Raw genomic sequence first — 22,585 nt, forward strand, 5'->3', positions numbered from 1 at the left:
CTGTGAATTGTACAAGACTGATGAATCACAGACCTGTACCTCTGAAACAAATAATACAGTGTATGTTAAAAAAAAATTCAGTTAGCCAACATATAGTATATCATTAGTTTTTGATGTAGTAGTCAACGATTCATCAGTTGCATATAACACTCAGTGCTCATCACAACACGTGCCCTCCTTAATACCCATCACCCAGTTACCCCATCCCCCCACCCACCTCCCTTTCCACAACCCTGAGTTTGTTTCTTGGAGTCAAGAGTCTCTCAAGGCAGAAACTGAATTTTAAGAAATATGCTGTAAGCATAATTATACCTATTGGGCAGGGCTAATTTGAGAATTATCAGAAATGTGCCTAAAATCTCTGTGCAATGTTTGACACTTAACAGGCTATCAGTAAATGGCATCAATTATTTAGTAGTATTAATAATTTTGGATATATATGTATATTACATGTTCATCAAATATTTTAATTCCTATGATGTGTCAGGCACTGTTCTACATGCAGTGAATGAAACAGTTGAAAATCCCTGTCCCTTTGAAGTTCACATTCTAGTGGAGGATTATGAAAATATAGCAGATAAATTAGTAAACATATTTACTATTAGAATGTGACAAGTGCTATGGAGTAAAATAAATGGGGAAGAGGTGGTTAGAGAGAGACAGGAGGGAGAGTGGAAGTGGGTTGCAATTTTAAATAGGGTAATTCAGGGATGATTTCATCGAGAGAGTGGTATTTGAGCACAGACCTGAAAGAGGAGTGAGGCATTATTGTTCATCTCTTTCGTGTATTGCATTGTTTATTAGACTGTTCACCCTAATGGTCAGTGTTTTCTGCTAAGAAGAACATTCAATGTGGTTGAAGCATGTAAGTGGGAAAGAGAGGAAAGAGTATTTTTTGCAGAGGGTAAAAAGTACAAAGGCTCTGAAGTGGGAGCCCAGTACCTCTAGAATGGTTTGAGGAAGGAAGAGATTAGAAAATTAAGTCCGGTAATGCAGCAGTCAGATTGTGTATGCTTTAGAGGCCACTGAAATGATTTTGGCTTACTCAGTAAGATAGGAATCAGGGAATGACATGATCTGGCTTAGACATATAATCTCTATATATGTTCTTTGACCCCTAAATTAGTGCAAAATAAAAGGCAAGAGGAAATAGCTGTTGTCCGTTTCACCCTAAAGTTCTGTGTGTATTGATCAAATTAAGTAGTCTTAACACTCAGCTCTCAGAAAAGTGTCACATGCTACAGCGTAGACTGATATTTGGTTATGTACAATTTAGATTGAAACAGACTTTTCAACCCCACCTGTGTATAACAAAAGGAGAAGGATCCTCATTTCTCAAGACTGCCATCCAATTCCCTAATGTCCTACTCGTTAGAAGTAAAACCCTATTTTTTTTTATTGACAATTACTTTGTCTCATTTAGGGAGGCAGAAGTTAGCGATTAATTCTACTTTCTGAATTTAGTCCCTAATATTCATAAACTTGTGTTTTATTCTTATTTCCTTATTCATCAATGTCAAATGATCTGAATAGAACCTTCAAATGTAAGGGACAGATATCCTTCTAAGTTACCTTGAGAAAGGGGGTTTAATATAAGATGCATGTGAATTAAAAATGGAAGGTCATTAGGTGCTGAGGCAGCTCCAAGAATTAATTGGTCTAACTGCCAGCCTCTATTCTTCTCAGAGCTCATTTGTCCATTCTCTATTGTCTATCTTCCTCACTCACTCTGTGTATCTTTTCGGCTCTCCCATTCATTCAGCTTGTCAGTATCCAGCTTAATTAAACCTCGCAACTTCTTTTTCAGACTCATTTTGGGCAAATTCACTTAGGACTGCGATTCAAATTTCTGACACAGAGCACCCGAATTACTTTATCTTTTCAAGCCCTATGACCTACATCACAGATCATTAGTCTATCAGTTAGTTGTACTTAGGGCAGATTCCCTTTTACTCCCTTCTCATTAGTTGGGATAGAGGTATGAGTTCACATGGCAAAGAACATAGCCCCTTAGAAGAAATCGTAGGTGTTGGAGAGCTCCTTACGTGAGGTATGGACATTGTAGGGAATGATTGACATATTTAAATAACAAGGATTTGTTTATATTTGTAATAGTTTCAAACTAGCAAATCTGAAAATTGAAGTGAAAGTGTTTTATGCAGAAATGTATCAGTAACTATTAGTATTAATTTAGAGAAGTGATTCTCAATGGCAGGGGAGAGATACAGCCCTGGGAAATATGTAGCCAAAAATTTGTGAAGATGGAGCTTTGGATAGTTTTAAAAGACTAATTCATTATGCCTATTATTTTCATAATACAAACATCAGAAAGTAATGCTTGACAAAATCTCTGCTGGTGGGGCTATGCTAAAAGTAAATTAAGAATTTAAAAAATGAGATTTTAAGTTCTATGTTCATGGAAGACATGACGTCTATTTACAGATGACATGACTGTCTATGTAGAAATGCTCAAGGACTCTATCTATCTAAAACTAGATAAGTTTAGTTTTAGGAAGGTCACAGGATACAAGGAAAATATTAAAAAATAAGTCTTTCCTATATACCAGTGATGAACAGTAGAATTTGAACTTTAAATACCATTGACAATTGCATGTGGGCATGCACACACACACACGCACACACACACACACACACACACACAAGTAAATAGTTATACATAAATCTAACAAAATATACATATGCCGAAAACTCAAACACTGATGAAAGAACTCAAAAGATCTAGAGAAATACAGTGTTTATTAATTCAAAGAATAAACTTAATGAAGACATCAGTTCTCCCCAATTTAATCTATAGACTCAGTGCAATCTGAATCAAAATTTCAGCAAGATTTTTGTGGTGTCATAGGCTGATTCTAAAATGTATATGGAAAGGCAAAAGAATTAAAATAGCCAAAACAATTCGGGAAAAAATTCTGAAGATTTATTGTACCCAATTTCTAGATGTTATAAAGCTATAATAAGTCAGTGTGGTATTTAGAGATAGACACATCATTGGAAAAGCATAGAGCATCCATAGGTTCAGACAAATATGATAAACTGAATTTTACAAAAGGGCAAAGACAATTCAGTTGACAAAGTACAGTTGACCCTTGAACACCACAGGTTTGAATTGCATGTGTCCACTTATACATGGATTTTTTTATAAATACTGTAAATGTATTTTCCTTATGATTTTCTTAACATTTTCTTTTTCTCTAGCTTTATTAGAAGATTACAGGATATAATACATATAACATAGAAAATATGTGTTAATCGACTGTTGTTGGTAAGGCTTTCGGTCAACAGTAGGCCATGTTGTTCAAGGGCCAACTGCACGTAGTCTCTTCAACAAATGGTACTGGAATAACTGGATGTCCATATGCAAAAAAACAAAACAAAACAAAACAAAAACAAAAAACCCCCTTGATACACACCTTATATTCAAAAATAACCCAAAATGAGTCATGGACCTAAACTGTAAAATGTAAAATTATAAAACTTCTAGAACCTTGGTTTCAACTTTTTCCCTGAGACACTTTGACAATGTCTACAGACATTTTTGATTGTCACCACTTGGGGGAGGATGGTACTGGCATCTTGTGGGTAGGGACCAGGGATGCTGCCAAACATTGCACAGAAAAAATGAACAGCACCCCCACCCCCACAACAAAGAATGCTAGTTTCTTGGTTTGGATAAATGTACCATGGTTATGTAAGATGTTAGCCTTAGAGGAAACTTGGTAAAGGGCATACAGGAACACTCTGTACTATCTTTGCAAGTCTTCCATATATCTGAAATTATTTCAAAATATGTAAGTAAAGCTTGTACATTACTACTTAAGGCCAACATACTACTTCAAACATTTGATATTTTCATAATTTATTTCTATGACAGTGTACGATATCTTATAGCTGAAGTATTGTTTTGATCTTTTGCATAACTCTTGAATCCTTCAATGAAACTTATATTGCCAGTGATATATGTTGAGATTTTTGAGACCAATAAAATATTTTCAAATGTCTTTAAAGGGGTCTTCTTTGATCATCTAACCTAAAATACCCCTTGTCTCCATCAGTCAGTCTATCTTTTTTTTTTTTCTTTTCCGTAGAACTTGTTTTCTGTGATAATTTTGTTCACTTGTGGACTGTCTCCTCTTTTGGAATATATGTTCCCTGAAGGCAGGGACTCTGTTGTACCCCTAGGACCAGAACTGGCACATTGGAGATAGATACTTAATAAATATTTGTTGAATGAATGAATGATCTGTATCTGTGTTGCATCTTCCCATTAAGTGGTCTGTATTCAAAAGCTGGAACTTCTTTAAACCCACTGGCTGTGAAGGCGTAAGTCCCAACCCTGGTATCTGACTTACCCTTAATGAAAGTAATACCTCTTTTTTAAGGAGGAAGATGTATTTGTCTACACATCTAAGACTTTTCATAGTTAAAGATTTCCTTTCTGCTGGGGATGCTAGGCCAGGAGATGACAGGGTAGATAACTGTCATTTTGTACTTCTCTGGCAGATCCTTCTGATTCTCCTAGGAAGCTTTACTTTACCTGATGAGATGTTCTGCAAACCAAAGTTCTTTTATTTGTGATAGTATTTGAACCATTTCCAGAACGATTTGTAAGAGTTCCTACCTAATTAATTTTTTAAGTAAAATGTTCCCATTTCAATCAGATTATTTCAAACATAAAATTTGTGATAAGCATCAGGGGTGCCCGAGTGGTGTGGTCTGTTGAGCATCAGGCTCTCCATTTTGGCTCAGGTCGTGATCTCAGGGTCATGGGATTATGGGATCAAGCCTCGTGATGGGCTCTGTGCTCAGCATGGAGTCTGTTTAGAGTTTCTCTCTCCCTGTCCCTCCCCACTGCTTTCTCTCTCTCTCTCTCAAATAAACACATCTTTAAAAAAGTTGTGATAAGCATCAAAGGTAGAAATTAACAGACACATTTCCATCTCTCACATGGTCGCACCTGGTACGTTATTGAGCTATTTGTTGAGCTTAGCAATGGAGGCACAAATGAAGGAATCCTCAACCCCACGTGGGAAGTGTGGGAAGGCTTCAGAAAGGAGGAAACCCATAGACTAGGTCTTAAGGGAAAAAATCAGCAAGCAAGAGCAGTAAATCCTAAATTGTAAATGTTGCCATGTCTTAATTTTCATCTTGTAAAATATAGATAGAAAATTGATTCACTTTGAAGGGGCACCTGGGTGGCTCAGTTGGTTGGGTGTCCAACTCTTGATCTCAGCTCAGGTCTTGAGCTCAGGGTCATGAGTTCAAGCCCCACTTAAAAAAATGGATTCACTTTGAGAATAAGATCCTAAAGTGTATCTAATCTCTCCCTCACTTATATACAGAAAAAACACACTTCTTTCTTACCATTTTGTATGGAGAAGATGTAAAACAAACAAGGAAAATAAATCCCAAGTTATTCCCAAACAAAAGTAACTATTTTGCATCTTTCTTAAATACTAAATAACTCATGAACCTAGGTGCATACATATATTTTGATATTGAGATGTTAAAAACTGTTGGAATTGGTGATTATCAATGTACCTACCTATTTTATTTCTCTTGTTCTATTATATTTCCAAAGATTCTATTTTTCTATTTTTATTCTAAGGTAATTTTTGATAATTAAATACATCTTATTAATACACTGGTTTAATGCTATTTGTCTTTACTTATTAACCATAATATGCCTGGCTTTTCCCATTAGGAGCTGAAGGGAACACAAAAGATCATACACTCTTTCAGGAGGAAACATAAATAGAATAATGTAAATAATAGTTGTATTTAAGATAAAATATTAAGATGAATCTGATCAGATAATAATGCATGATACATACAAGTAATTGCTAGGCAACTAAAGGAAGAAATATTAACGTTATCTAGAATTATGATGGGAGCCATAGCAATTGAGGAGAAAGGAATTGAGATGCCCCTTGAAGTTTGAGCAGAATCTGGAAAGAATTTGGAAGAACTTTCTAAGCAATAAGAGCATAATAACTAAAGACATGAAGACCGCATGGACAGAGTACCATAAAGACCATCTGACTTAGAGTAGAGGATGTATGTTTCTAGAGAAATATTTCCAGTAGATTTGATGAAATGTCCTTTGTAAGCTGGCTGTCAATGAAAGTATGGCCTAAGGCAAAGAAACTTTTCTAGTTTTAATAGAACTATCTTAATCCTGAAAGGAGTTATTCCTTCAACAGATTCCTTGAAAGCCTATTTTAAAAGACTTTTAACTGAGTCCCTTTGTATAATGCAATATTCCCCGAAGTACATTTAGGTAATGGTTTTTAGATAAAAGTAGCATTCTGTAGTCAAATTTTGGAAATGTTATGTTACTGTTAAACTTTTTTTTTAAAGCGGTATGAGTTTACACAGCCTTTAATAATATACTTATATAAATTGTGACTCTTCAAGAGAAAATTTATCTGACCCCAGAATACAGAATCCTCCCTCTTTTTCTTTTTCCTTTTTTCTTCTCCTCCTCCTCTTTCTTCTTCATCTTCTTTGTCGTCTTTGTCTTCTTTTTTTGTAGCATTGATGAGGATTAGGGTTTCTTGGGACAAACTTTAGAAAACGCTGATTTAAAGCATCCACATACATACTTGAAAGAAAACGTTCTTTGAAATAAAACAAGCCTTTGGGGCGCCTTGGTGGCTCAGTTGTTAAGTGTCTGCCTTCGGCTCAGGTCATGATTCCAGGGTCCTGGGATCGAGCCCCACATCGGGCTCCCTGCTCCGCGGGAAGCCTGCTTCTCCCTCTCCCACTCTCCCTGCTTGTCTTCCCTCTCTTGCTATGTCTCTCTCTGTCAAATAAATAAAAAATCTTAAAAAAAACAAGTCTTTAATTGGGGGAGTATAAATAATAAAAATATAATATCCAGGTTCATTACTAATTAGCCTGCCTGTCTCTACTTACCTTGCTAGTGGGTAGGAAACAAAGAAGGCAAATACAACCATAAATGTGTGGGTATCTTTTTCGCAAGCATTTGACACAACAGTGTATGCTGAATGCTGTTTTGAGTGTGAATTTTCTCTAAAATTCAGATCTATCATAAACAAATGAAAATCAAGGAAGAAAATTTTAATAACTTTTAGCAAGCATTTAAAAATACTGTTCCTTATTTTACTACAATCTCAGAATTTTTTCAACACTTGTTAGGGATGTTTTAGACAGCCTTTACAGAAACACTTTCAAGGACAGTTTTAAGAGTTTACCTTTAGAAACGTAAAGTTCCTTCATTTCTATAGCTAATGGTTTACCAACAGTGCCAGTTCATCAGGGTGGAGGTGTATCACACAGCTGACCACGCTTTATGGTAGAAGGAAGCACAGCTTACTTGGAAAAGTCCCTCTAAAGAAAGAGCATGGTGAAGAATCGTTTGCTCCTAAAAGTGTTCGTCAGCTCCCTTTTCTGGAGTCAATAATGAAAACCAAACAGAAAACATACTTGATTCAAAGCCCTGTGAGTGGAGCAGTCCGTGAACTCTGTACAACTTTCTGCACAATTCCACACAGGTATCTGCACTAGTGAGGGTGAAGGGCATAAGGTTTAGGGAGAGTGAGACATAAACATGGATTGAGAGGAAGGTCTTCCCCATCACACAGTGCATCACCTGAAGCTCAAATCAAGCCAGTCAGGTGCTGATGAAAGTGTCCAAGAGCAGGAAGGATGTGAGTTGAGTGACTGCGGGAAGACTCTGACCTGTCTTGACTAGGGTTTTTATTTCCCTTTGTAAGTAAGTGAAGACTGTTGACTGACCTTTCTAAACTGGATCTGGTATATACAAAAGTCTCTTTTAAAAGATTAAAATTTAACAGAAAGTAATGTTCCTGTTCTTATATAGTTTTGGTCTCATTTACATTCTGAATATTAATAAGGTTTTAAAAGTCACACATTCAATGACAGTGAGAGATCAAGTAGTAGTGCAGTATTAAAAATCTTGTCTTAAAAATTCTTAAAAATTCATGAAGTGAATCTGACAGTGTTACTACATAGGTCATTTATTATCAAAGGAGAAATGTTATCCAAAGTCAGCAATTTGTTTGTAATACTGTATGAAAATATTTTTATATAATACAAATACAGTGTCAAAATTAAATATACATTCCATTAATTAAAGGACAACATATATTATTCTGTTAAAAATATGCTTCCCAAATTGCAAACTCATTTAGACAAATTTTATTACACATAAATGACAAAAGTAACTCAGTATTATGGTTTAGCATCCTTAAAACAGGTGACTTTCTGTTTTGTGAAATCATTCTTTATGGTCATCTTAAAACATTTGCTATACCATTAATGAAGGCGCTGTCTTATGCATTCAAGTTTAATTACATGTCTTAATCTCTCTTAAGTATCTTGGACTCCTTCATACCGCTGTTTCTTTAAGGTATTTAACTCTTACTCTCATTGGCATTACCCACATCTGTTAACTCTGAAACATTTCCAGCACAGAAGACGACAATTTTCACTCTCATCGTAGTATGCTGGTGCATAAAATTATTTTGATAATAAAGCAATGTTAATTTTTAATTCCTGCAACCTTTATATACCTCACAGATTTTATATGTCTTCTTCTGAAATTTTAAAACGGGTTTAAAACATATTATTGCAACTAATACCTTACTTGGATTGTCTTACAAAAATCACAGAATACCGATTGATTTATGTCCAAAAATATATGAAGGTTTGTCGATTGCAGCCTTTGGTTTCCACTGTTTATATCCATCTTCTAGTACTATGGTAGGAATTTCTCAATTGCTCTAATCCACTTTTACCAGGATGCATTCTGTAACTTCTAGGGTATTCTAGCCCCCCCCCCCCGGAACTGTATGAGAAGATAGATTCTTGAAGGATACAACTGAAGTTCATATGTCTTTATATTGCCACTCCATATTTTTCAATGTTCTTTGGAGCCCCTCAAAATTTTATTCCAACAAGTTTTTATCTTTTGTAGTAGTATCCCTAGGGAACACAAGCTCTTCTGTTTTCTCTGTTCCTTTACAGATTTATTGTCTTCCTAGAAAAAATATACAAAAAAAAGTTTTAAATTTCTATTTAAAAAATACACATTTTAAAATGTTCAATCTTTAATTTCCATCGTGTTAGGTTATGCTGAAGGTTTACTAACTAACCAGGATGGCTATTTTCTTCATATACTTGTTTTCTAGTTTATGTTCTATAAAAGTAGTTTGCTCATGTCTTTTGCTTATTACCTATTGATGTTCTAACTTTGTTGCTTTATAAAAAAAAATTGGTGCTCTGATATTTTCCCTAGCTTCTTTTATTTTAAAGTAATGGCTTTAAGGGGCACCTGGGGGGGGGCTCAGTCGGTTAAGGGTCTGACTCTCCGTTTTGGCTCAGGTCATGATCTCAGGGATGTGAGATGCAGACCTGTATGGGGCTCAGGCACTGGATGTGGAGCCTGCTTAAGATTCTCTCCCCTACCTCCCACCCCTGCATGCTCTCTCTCTCTCTCTCTCAAATAAATAAATCAATAAAACTCCAAAAAAAATAAAAAATAAAGCAGTGGCTTTAAAAAATGTAGTTTAAAGGGATCCAGTTTCTAAGAGGCACATCTCGTTTCCTTTTATTAACATTATAATGAATATTTTCAAAACGAACCATTAAAAAGGAAAAGGGAAACATAAAATAAAGGAAAGATTCAAAGGGAAACATAAAGGAATTAAGTTGAATAAAAAGTTGATGAAGAAAGAAAATTATACAATCACTCTCGCCAAATTTTTAGTGGGTTGGACTTCACCCAGGGAAAGTAGTTTTATTCCTTCCTTAAAAACAAAGTCACATTTATAATATTGAACATTAATCCTTTATTGCTCCTTTCATTAATGTCATTGCTAAATTTTATATTGCTGTCAAATTCATCTAATCTATTTGAGAATCTACTTTATTTTTTGATAGTATGGAAGAAGAATAATTTCATTTAGAAATAGAGTATCAGGGAAAAGGAAAAAGCGACAGGTTAGTTTTCTTTTTCCTTTTTCTTTTTAACAATTTAGAATGTTTATTTTTAAATTTTTTTATTTAAAGTTTTTATTTAAATTCAAGTTAGTTAACATGTATGGTAAAATTGGTTTCAGGTGTCAAATTTAGTGATTCTTCCCTTACAGATTTATAGAAAAGAGGACAGTAGAAATTTCATATAGAGGACTAACATAAGTAAGGGGGCAAACTGGAAATAAACTTGGCAAATCCAGGACACCGAGAGGAGACTGGCTTGCATCAAATAGATAATGTGATGATAAATGAAGTGGTCCACATTCTATCATCTATATTTTCATCATTGTCAGTGGGGCTCAAGGATAATCTTATCATCTTACTTCTTGTGGGCAGCTACTAGTATTAAAAAAATAAAAACACACAAGACCCTTTCTCTGTCATGAAAATGTTAAAAATTTCTTTTAAAAAAATCATAAGGAAGCTTTGGCTTTGTGAGGCAGCTGGTAAAATGTCTGAAGGGGGGGTTGTGGTAATAATAATAATATATCATTTATTGAAACCTTTCTAGTACTAAGCACTTTACATGAATTATGCTATTTAATTACCCCTGTCACCATCCTTTAATGTAGATTCTATATTTTTCTCCATTTTGCAGATGAAGAAACTGTGGCTTAGTATCAAGATTGTGTCTTCCAAATCTTGTTTTGTTATATTTCATAACCACTAGCAGACAAATAAGAAAAATTAGCCCTATACTTAACAAAATTATTGAAGCAAAAAAAATTATTGGAATATATATATGTTTTAACATGTAAAGTTTTAACATGTAAAGACATTTGTTAAATACATTTGATTATCTGTTTTATTGGCTATGAGTTCTTATAAATGTGTACATATATGGGTTAAAATTATTAATGAGATTTAGAGGTAAAAATTTACCATTCCCACCCAAGTTATCACATTAACCTCCTTTAAAGTTATCATAGCAATGAGGTATGCACTCACTTATTTTTACTCTGCTTCCATAATCTATTTCAACTTTAGGTAATCATAAGCAGTTAGAATTCTATGATAATAGATATGATCATTAGAGAATTATAGTATCCTATCACAGGACTAGTTGATATTTTTGTTCAAAGTAAACAACTTACCTTGGGGGTACAGTTCAACAATTGTAATGTGCCCTGTGAAACTCTTGATAAGTGGAGATTAAAATCCTCACTGTTATTCACTTTAACAAACTGCTTCAACTTGCGAGCAGCACGATATAAAAACATACCTTCCTATTACAGGAAAAAAAAATCAGAAGCGTTGTGGTTCAAATAAAATATTAAAAAATGACAAGCTTTCCTAAGGAGCCTAAAGCCAGAGCTGTATTGCCAAATAATGCCCCACCTCCACCGCAGATTTCCATTCCAGTTAATCACATGACTGACAAGTAACTAGACTGAAACTGTTTAGCTCCTAAGTGACAGTCTGGAGGGCCTAGAATTTGGCTTAAGGATTATTTGACTTTTTGAAGTCTTCTTTCTTCATAATATAAACTTAATGATCTTAGCACTTATGGATGAACATATAACAAGATTATTCCATTTTAAATGAGACAACCAAAGGAGAGGGCTTCTGGAGGCAACAATAATGAAAGGTATGTGGTTTCTCTTCTTATTTTTGTACCTTTTGAGCTATGGATGAATAGCTGGAAATTAGAAAAAAGGGTCCATATTCACCTCAAACAAGTCTTTCAAATATTTAATGTAAGAAATTAAAATAAAAAGAATTTATGAATATACAGTGCGATACTATGAGGTTAACTCAGCTACTATGAGTTTAAAAAAGACTACTGAATATCATACTAGTTTCTCTAGAAGGAAATGACACAAACTTTTGCTGAAAGGTTGGTAAATTTTAATATTCCCCCAACCAGAGGTAGTAGTTGTTTGAAAATAAGCAAATATTGAAAGAAAAAATTTCAAAGTCCTAGAAGTAAATTATGCCCATGACTTATGTTTGTGTGTGTGTGTGCAAGCAATCACTCTAACAAGCATTTTCCTGCATAAGAATGTTACAAATAAGGGATATGTCTGTCTTTGAATTCAGCAGTTTTAGCATTTTCAAAGTGAAAACTGAAATGCTAAAATAGAAAAAAAAATATTTACCAAATAAGCATAGGGCTTTTTGTAAAATAAAAGTATAAAAGAAGACCATAGTATAATTTAATAGGTCAGTGGGAATTGTCTGGTTAGAACAAAAAGAATATGTTATTAATATAATCAATATAATTATCTAACACATACAAATAACATAAGCTTCTATAAAATCAAGCTTGAATGACATATAAATTCCAAATAATTATTATTACCTTATTATCATCACATGCATGTTTTTTGAAAACTTTAGGTTCATTATTCGGGCAATTGGTACGATTTTTTATCATAGTGTCCTGTAAAAAGTAATTATATAATAGTATGGTTAAATTGGGGACTTTTCTAATATATAACAATTTTAAAAACAACAATGTCATGATACTTGGTCTTAATATGTGCATCTTAAGGAAAATAACTTTAGCATGGCTCAGCTGACTAGGCATAAAGAATAGTTTCTATAGCTAAAGAATAAACAAGTATATACACAAACCCTCACATATTTAGAGCTTCTCCCAGACTCCATAACTTAACCCCATAAATCACTGAGAGGATCTAGTTCATTTGGGGAAATAGAAGTACCTATTTTAGAAGTTATACTATGTAGACAAAGTACAATAAATTCTGAAATCATGAAGTTGAGATGCGTTTAAGAGGTTTTCCAGTCCAGTTTCCTGCCACTACAAAACAGCAACAAAAAGAATTTACATAAGAATAAGAGAAAACCTCTTGGCAGATTGAAGTTGAAATTTATTCTACAGCATTTTTTTTTTGAAGATTTTATTTATTTTATTTGAGAGAGAGAGAGTTAGCGAGAGCAGGAACACAAGCAGGGGGAGCGGGAGATGGAGAAGCAGGCCTCCAGCCAGGCAGGGAGCCCGATGCAGGGCTTGATCCCAAGACCCTTGCATCATGACCTAAGCCAAAGGCAGACGCTTAATGACTGAGCCACCCAGGAGCCCCTATTCTACGGCATTTTTAACAATCCAATTTGTCTGGGACACTTGAGATAGAACTTTGCTAAGAAACAATGGGATCAAGTGTGTGTGTATTGTTACGTAGGAGTAGGAAGGCAGACAATACATGTTCATTTTTTATTTCTAAGGAATGTAGTAGTAGAAGGTGGGGATTACCCGAATTCGGAATTTAGTTGAGGTATTAGGAAGAATTTCCTAAGGATTCAGATTCTCTTCTACGCAGGATTGGACTAGTTCTGTCAAGCAAATGAACAATTTCATGCTATCAGAGCTTCCAGAAGGATTTCAAGCAATCTTAGCCTGTATGTTGTCACCAAAGAAACAGGGTAAGTGGAAGAATGGCAAGATTTAATCATGGGCTTCTAGTCTTCATCTGTCTCTCAGAAAAGTGTGCATTACTCTGGTCACCTGAGAGAAGTGTAAATGGTCTCTGGGTTTATCCTGACTTTAATTGTATTTACTATCTGCTTTACTGTAGGAATTAGTGTTTGAACATTCATTTAACCACTCAACGCTTACTATCAGTCAATGTGCAGGGTCCTTGCCAAGCCCAAGGGAAAAACAGACTAAGAAAGCACAGTCCCAGTTTCTTGTTGCCATTTGATATAAAGGGCAGATACTACATCATCCCATGGACACTTTTTATATCACTTCTTACCTTTGTTAAGTGTGTGCTTTTGTAAACAAAATATTTGTTAGTGCCTGTCTCCTCATACTGCAAATATCTTAAGTGCAAATGGATATATTTTCTATTACTAACTTCATGTTGCCATTATACACATTCCTGAAGAGGTAGTAAAGAATTAACATTTGCCTATTAAATCATCTTCCTATGGATTTCCATTTAACTCAAAAAAAACCCCACAATAAATCATACATACATTTCTCTTTGATAAAACATAGAGCATTTCATTTTTGCCATGCCATTATTAAAAAAAAAAAACCCATAAGAGAGACCCTTAACTATAGAGAACAAATTGAGGGTTGATGGATGGAGGTGGGCAGGGGATAGGATAAATGGGTGATGGGCATTAAGGGGTGCACTTGTTTTTTTTTTAAGATTTTTTATTTATTTTATTTATTTATTTGAGAGAGAGAGCATGAGAGGGGAGAGGTTCAGAGGGAGAAGCAGACTCCCTGCTGAGCAGGGAGCCTGATGCGGGACTCCATCTCAGGACTCTGGGGATCATGACCTGAGCTGTAGGCAGTTGCTTAACCAACTGAGCCACCCAGGTGACCCAAGGAGGGCACCTGTGATGAGCACTGGGTGTTTTAATATATAAGTGATGAATCACTAAATTCTACACCTGAAACTAATATTACACTGTATGCTAGCTGGAATTTAAATAATTTTAAATTAAATTATTAAATTATTTAAATTAAATTAAATAATTTCAAATTAAATTTGAAACATTAGGAAAAAAAGAAGATAGACAAATGTGCATGTTTTCCAATTTACCAAAAATATTATGCAAAAATACAGCATAGAATTAGTACTTATTTCTTGGATCATTTTAACAAATTGCATGGCACATGAATATATGAAAAGCCACTTGGGTAAGCCATTGCTCCAATGAATTTTTAAAAAACTCATTTAGATGTAGGTATATGTTCTTATATGCATGTATAACATACAGAAAAGTAATGTTATACCAGTTGATTTGTTTGCCAAATGTTTGCTACAGTATATAAAGATGTTACTATAAACTAAAAGATTGACTCTTATATAGGTAACAATTATTGACTTCAGTGCCTTTTGTGAATACATTAACAGGTATATATGAGTGCATATTACAGTTGGTTTCCGAAATTGTTTTTATTCAAGCCTGATAAGAAGGATGGCTCAGACTAAGGTTAATAGAATCACGGAGTTGGAAAGAACCTTAGATGTCCATCTCTTGAGTTACTTTACTTGATTTGCTTTACCAATAATAATTTCTTATAAGCATCATGACATGTTTGAAGATTTCTTCATATTTAATATGGATATGGAAAATTAAAAGAGAAAAGCCAGGATCACAATGACTGTGAACTGCAATATTTTCCAGTATAAAACATGATGTTATATAAATTGTTCTAAAAATACGTGTCTTTTCAATCTATAGATTTACATGTCTTTCATTTCAGCATAGTTTTCTTCTTTGAATTATTTCCCTTGCACTTGTAACAGTATCTTCTTCAGAAACACTAATTGTGTATCCAATGGATTTTCTATTTCACCTTTTCTTCTATATATTTGTCTTTGATTTTTTATAAAATTTCATTTTTTGTGATTTTCTCCACCATGTCTTCCATATGCCTGTTCTAATGGGGCACTTATTTCTGGTTTCCATTTTATTCTCCATTTTTTCCCTAAATCTAAAGAGCTCACCTTCATTTTCTCTGTTATCTCTTCTCCTCAAACTGTATTATTTTTTAGATTTTTTTTTACTTTGGTTTCTTAGAGAGTGTTGAGAAAAATCTGACATTTTCTACTGCTTTCATGGGTAATTAATCTTTGATCTGAATTCTTCATTTTCCTTATCTATGTTTTCATTTGCTTATTTACATGTTCATTTGCTCATTTATTTTGGTAGTATCAATGCATAGTTTTTTTATTTTCTGGAGATATATAGATATAGATATAGACATAGAGATATATATCAATATATATATTTAAATTCAATTAGTTAACATATAGTGTATTATTAGTTTCAGAGGTAGAGTTCAGTGATTCATCAGCCTTATATAATACCCAGTGCTCATTATGTCATGTGCCCTCCTTAATGTCCATCACCCAGTTACCCCATCTCCTCACCCCCCTCCCCTCCAGCAACCCTCAGTTTGTTTCCTACGGTTAAGAGTCTCTTTTGGTTTGTCTTCCTCTCTGGTTACATCTTGTTTTATTTTGCCCTCCCTTCCTCTATGCTTCTGTTTTGTTTCTTAAATTCCACATATGAGTGAAATCCTATGATAACTTACTTTCTCTGATTGACTTATTTCACTTAGCATAATACCCTCTAGTTCCATCCACATTGTTGCAAATGGCAAGATTTCATTTTTTTGGATGGCTGAGTAATATTCCATTGAATACATATATATGTGTGTTCAATGGAATATATATACACTATATATATTCTAAAAATATATATACACTATATATATTCTAAAAATATATATACACTATATATTCCTTATATATACATATATATAATATATATGTATTCAATGGAATATATATACACTATATATATTCTTAAAAATATATATACACTATATATTCTTTATCCGTTCATCTGTCGATGGACACCTGGGCTCTTTCCCTAGTTTGGCTATTGTGGACATTGCTGCTATAAACACTGGGGTGCAGGTGTTATTTTCTGGTTAACTTTGAAGGGATGCAAAACTAAATTAGATTATTTTTCAGCTAATATTCAACTTTTCCCTCTACCCCATCAGAGGATGTATCAGTTTTCTAGGGCTGTTGTGGCAAGTTGCCAAAAACAACAGAAGTTTCTTTTGTCACAGTTCTGGATGTCAGAAGTCCAAAAGGAAGGTACCAGTTGGATAATCTAGGGGCGAATTCATTTGTTTGCCTCTTCTTTTTTCTGTCAGCCACCAGCAGTTTTTGGTGTTCCTTGACTTATGGCCACATGGTCCCAGTCTCTGCCTGCAACTTTATCACCTTCTTCTCTATGTGTGGGTCAAGTCTCCCCCTGCCTTTCTCTCTTTTTTTTCTTTCAAGTTTTTATTTAAATTCTAGTTAGTTAACATACAGTGTAATATTAGTTCAGGTATAGAATTTCGTGATTCAACACTTACACGCAAGACTCGGTGCTTATCACAAGTGCCCTCCTGAATCCCTATCACTTATTTAACCCATACCCCCACCCCCGCTCATCTCCCCTCTGGTAACCATCAGTTTGTTCTCTATACTTAAGTGTCTATTTCCTGGTTTGCCTCTCTTTTTTTCCCCCTATGTTCATTTGTTTTGTTTCTTAAATTCCACATATGTGTGAAATCATATGGTATTTGTCTTTCTCTGACTTATTTTACTTAGCATGATACTCCCTAGCTCCATCCATGTCATTGCAAATGGCAAGATTCCATTCTTTTTTCATGGCTGAGTAATATTCCTGTGTGTGTGAGTGTATGTGTGTGTGTGTGTGTGTGTGTGTGTGTGTGTGTGTGTGTGTGTAACATCTGGATGCATGCATCCTTTCGAATCTGTATTTTTGTATCCTTTGCATAAATACCTAGTAGTGCAATTGCTGGATCATGGGGCAGTTCGATTTTTTAAAAGATTTTTTAAATTTATTCATTTGAGAAAGAGAGACACACAGAGAGAGCACAAGCAGAGGGAGAGGCAGAGGGAGAAGCAGACTCCTCATTGAGCTGGGAGCCCAGACGTGGGGCTCGATCCCAGGACCTAGAGATCATGACCCAAGCTGAAGGCAGATGCTTAACCATCTGAGCCACCCAGGGCAGTTCTATTTTTAACCTTTTTTGAGGAACCTCCATATTGTTTTCCAGAATGGCTACACTAGTTTGCATTCCCACCCCTACCTTTCTCTTATAAAGACACTTGTGATGGCCATTTAGGGCCCAAATAGATAATCCAGGATAATCTTATTATGTCAAAATTCTTAACTTAATCACATCTGCAAAGACTGCTCTTCCCTATAAATTTCTAAAGATTTGAACCTGATATCTTCAAGCCATAGCCTCCTATAGAGAAGTATTTCCCTGACCGTTGATGTTGAGTTTGACCAAAAGACTGTGCTTTGGATAGTGGACGTTTGCAGATTGGACAAGAGCAGAGGTTTGAAATGTATTTGCCCAACTGAGTTTGGCTACTTGTACTCATGTCTTTCAACATGAGGAGAATAAGTCTCTGGTAGCAGCCTTTTCATTATCTATTACTACATAATAAATTATCACAAAACTTAGTAGCTTAAAACAACAAACATTTATTACTATATAGTTTCTGTGGTCCAGGAATTTAGGAGGAGCTTAACTAGGTACTTCTGACTCTATGTCTTCCATGGGGCTACAGTTAAGATGTTGGCCATGTCTGTAATCACCTAAGGCTTGAATAGGACTAGAGGATCCACTTTCAAAAGGCAAAATTGTTGCCAATGGCAAGATTTCATTCTTTTTTATGGCTGAGAATTTTCCATTATATATTTATGTATGTGTGTGTGTGTGCATGTATATACATATATATACTTCCCACATCTTCTTTATCCATTTGTCAGTCAACAGACATTGGGTTCTTTCCATAATTTGGCTGTCGTTGATAATGCTGCTATAAACATTGGGGTGCATATATCCCTTTGAATTAGTATTTTTGTATTCTTTGGGTAAACACCTAGTACTGCAATTACTGGATCATAGGGTAGTTCTATTTTTAACTTTCTGAGGAACCTCCATACTCTTTCAGAGTGGCTGCACCAGTTAGCATTCACCAAAAATGCAAGAGAGTTCCCCTTTCTCCAAATCTTTGCGGATACTTGTTGTTTCTTGCGTTGTTGATTTTAGCCATTCTGACAGGTGTGCGGTGATATCTCATGTTGTATCTCATATTGTAGTTTTGATTTGTATTTCCCTGATCAAATGGTGTTGGGAAAACTGGACAGCAACATGCAAAAGAATGAAACTGGACCACTTTCTTACAAAATACACAAAAATAAATTCAAAATGGCTGAAAGACCTAAATGTGAGACAGGAATCCATCAAAATCCTAGAGAACACAGGCAGTAATCTCTTTGACATTAGCCATAGCAACTTCTTACTAGATATGTCTCTGGAGGCAAGGGAAACAAAAACAAGAATAAACTCTTGGGACTTCATCAAAATAAAAAGCTCCTGCACAGTGAAGGAAACGATCAACAAAACTAAAAGGCAACTTATGGAATGGGAGAAGATATTTGCAATGACTTATCTGATAAAGGCTTAATACCAAAATGTATAGAGAACTTACAAACTAAACAAAAACGAACACCCAAAAAACGAATAATCCAATTAAAAAAATGGGCTAATGACATGAATAGACATTCTTTCAAAGAAGACATACAAATGGCAAATGGCCAACAAATTCAAAATGATGCTGAACATCAGTGGTAATGACTTTTTAAATAAAATTCCAAAGGAATGATTCATGAAAGAAATAATTGATAATCTGGATTTCATTAAAATAAAAACTTCAAAACACAGGCATATACATATATATTTCCCCTGATTATAGTAATTATAGTAGCACATACCCATATTTATATATGTACATAATATAATATATAATATATAATATAGTATGTAAAGTATAATTACATATTTATTATATTGACATACACATACACCTATCTCTTTGAAAACAAAGTTTGCAAAATAAACTTTTTTAGAGACTTGTTTGCTGAGGTTGTTCACATAGATAGGCAGGGAATCAACAGAAGATTAATATGCTATCATCTAATGACTGCTTCTATGATTAGCCTTGCAGTTATAGTAACTAATTAAGAATCTAAGTGCTTTTAAATGATGCCTTTCCACCCAGAGGTGATTTTTACCTAGATAAGATGAATACCAATGTAGGAGTATAACATTCTTTTTCCACACAAAGTTGCATAAAGTGGCTCAGCATACATTCAAATGGTAGATTCCTGCCTTACCCATACTGACCCCCCAGACATTTTTTTTAGTTGAGATATAATTGGCATGTAACATTAGTTTCAGGCATACAACAATGATTCAATATTTACGTATATTGCAAAATGATCACCACAGTAAGTCTAGATAACATCCATCACTATACAGTTACAACTTCTTTCTTGTGATGAGATACATATATACAATATAGCACCCTCAACTATAGTCACCATGCTTTACATGACATTCCCAGGACTTACTAATTTTATAATGGGAATTTTGTACCTTTTGACTACCTTCACCCATATTCCCGCCGCCCCCCGCCGACTCTGAGAAACAAACTGAGGGTTCTAGAGGGGAGGGGGTGGGGGACGGGTTAGCCTGGTGATGGGTATTAAAGAGGGCACGTATTGAATAGAGCACTGGGTGTCATACGCAAACAATGAGTCATGGAACACTACATCAAAAACTAATTATGTAATGCATGTTGATTAACATAACAAAATAAAATTTAAAAAAGCAGACAACATATATAGTTATATATAACACATACATATCACAACAAATTTTGGTGAATCATAGGATATCACGTTATAGGCCTGCATTGAGGCCATCTTAAAAAACATCTTATGAAATGCATTATCATATTTATAGTAGAGATGTTAATTAAGAAGTTATCCATTGGACTCTGAGAAACAAACTGAGGGTTCTAGACGGGAGGGGGCTGGTGATGGGTATTAAAGAGGGCGCGTACTGCGTGGAGCACTGGGTGTTATGCACAAACAATGAATCATGGAACACTACATCAAAAACTAATGATGTAATGTATGGTGACTAACATAACATAATAAAATTAAATTAAAAAAAAGTTTATGGAAAAAGTAGAAAAAGAGGGAAATAAAGAATGTTATCTTAGTAATAATGATGATATAACTGACTTTTTAAACTGAATAAATATTTTCTGAACAACTTCAAGATTCAGGTGTGGTTCTCAGTACTGAAGATTCACAGATGAAAAAGTACTCCTATGATACTTTCAATCACAGTGTTGAATGTGTGGTTCTGTAAAACACACAAAGCTTAACTACATATCTTTCCTATTCTCAGAAAGATCCTTTGAGTTCACTGCTATCATTACTCCTTCATTACACCGGGACATAATATACATTTTCTTTCAAAGGAAAAAACTGAGGCATAAAGAGACAGAGTAATTTGTCCAAAGGCACAGTTAGTGGATGCTAGAATCAAAAATTATGCCTAGGCCATCTAACTGCAGAGCCCTTTTCATAACGGTAATGCTGTACCTGCTTTCATTGGGAATAGTTATATGACATTTTTGTTATATAATAGGAATTTCTCAGTGGAGATGCCAATGTTTCAAGAAAAAGAATAGATAACTAATTAAATCAACATTGAGTCTAAGAGGAGGCCATGTGGAACAAAATCTCAAGTGCATTTTTAAAGCTGTTACTTTTAGGATACAGGGGGAATATTTCTTTCTCCAAGACAGAAGGGAATGAGAAGATTGACATATTTCTAAGAATTTTTGCTTTAATATTGCCATATATTGTATGTAAAGATTGTGACTAGTCTCTTTGCTCTTTACAATAATTTTTATTAAAATAAAATATTCCTGGGGCACCTGGGTGGCTTAGTCGTTAAGCATCTGCCTTCGGCTCAGGTCATGATCCCAGGGTCATGGGATCCAGCCCCACATCCGGCTCCCTGCTCAGCAGGAAGCTTGCTTCTCCCTCTCCCACTCCCCCTGCTTGTGTTCCCTCTCTCGCTGTGTCTCTCTCTGTCAAATAAATAAATAAAATCTTTAAAAAAATAAATACAATAAAATATTCTTTGTAGACATACAGATGGCCAACAGACACATGAAAAGAAGCTCAACATCACTCATCATCAGGGAAATACAAATCAAAACTACAGTGAGATATCACCTCACACCAGTCAGAATGGCTAAAATTAAAAACAGGAAACGACAGATGTTGGAGAGGATGCAGAGAAGGGGGAACGCTCCTACACTGTTGGTGGGAATGCAAACTGGTGCAGCCACTCTGGAAAATAGTATGGAGGTTCCTCAAAAAGTTAAAAATAGAAGTACCCTACGATCCAGCAATTGTACTACTAGATATTTACCCAAAGGATACAAAAATACTGATTCAAAGGGATATATGCACCCTGATGTTTATAGCAGCATTATCAATAATAACCAAATTATGGAAAGAGCTTAAATGTCCATTTACTGATGAATGGATAAAGAAGATGTGGTTTATATGTATAACACACACACACACACACAGAGAGAGAGAGAGAGAGAGAGAAATATTACTCAGACATGAAAAAGAATGAAATCTTGCCCTTTACAACAATGTGGATAGAACTAGAGAGTATTATGCTAAGCGAAATAAGTCAGAGAAAGACAAATACCATACAATTTCATTCATATGTGAAATTTAAGAAACAAAACAAACAAACATGGGGAAAAAAGAGACAGGCACCCAGTAAACAGACTCTTACTTATAGAGAACAAACTGAGGGTTACTGGAGGTGGGCAGTGGGATGGGTTCAACAGGTGATGGGCATTAAGGAGGGCACTTGTGATTAGCACCAGGTGTTGTATGTAAGTGATGAATCACTAAATTCTACAATAGAAACTAATATTGCACTGTATGTTAACTGGCTGGAATTTAAATAAAAAACTTAGAAAAGAAAAAAAAGAAATAAAATATTCTTCTTTGTTTTCTTTGATAATACTTTTGAAGTTTATTTTATTCATAGGGTGACCACACACCCCAGATTTCTGGGACCATTCTGTATGGTACCAGAATGGCAGCCTATTGGTTAGCT

At 34.8% G+C, this 22,585-nt stretch overlaps 1 protein-coding gene across 2 annotated transcripts in view; it reads right to left on the minus strand.

Moving 5' to 3' along the window:
• Positions 1-2,630: 2,630 nt before the first annotated feature.
• IL7 (interleukin 7) overlaps positions 2,631-22,585 on the minus strand; it is a 50,781-nt gene continuing 30,826 nt past the window's right edge. For both annotated transcript variants that reach the window (XM_073892914.1, XM_025870754.2), the window contains exons 3-5: positions 12,347-12,427; positions 11,139-11,270; positions 2,631-9,046 (exon numbers count right to left, since the gene is read on the minus strand). In XM_073892914.1, the coding sequence (XP_073749015.1) occupies positions 8,927-9,046; positions 11,139-11,270; positions 12,347-12,427 (333 nt within the window). In that variant the 3' untranslated portion in view covers positions 2,631-8,926. The remainder of the gene's footprint in view (positions 9,047-11,138; positions 11,271-12,346; positions 12,428-22,585) is intronic.

The sequence above is a fragment of the Callorhinus ursinus genome, unplaced genomic scaffold (genome assembly GCF_003265705.2).
Source record: "Callorhinus ursinus isolate GAN/ISIS: 27379988/994484 unplaced genomic scaffold, GSC_fseal_2.0 scaffold5, whole genome shotgun sequence".
Taxonomy (NCBI): domain Eukaryota; kingdom Metazoa; phylum Chordata; class Mammalia; order Carnivora; family Otariidae; genus Callorhinus; species Callorhinus ursinus.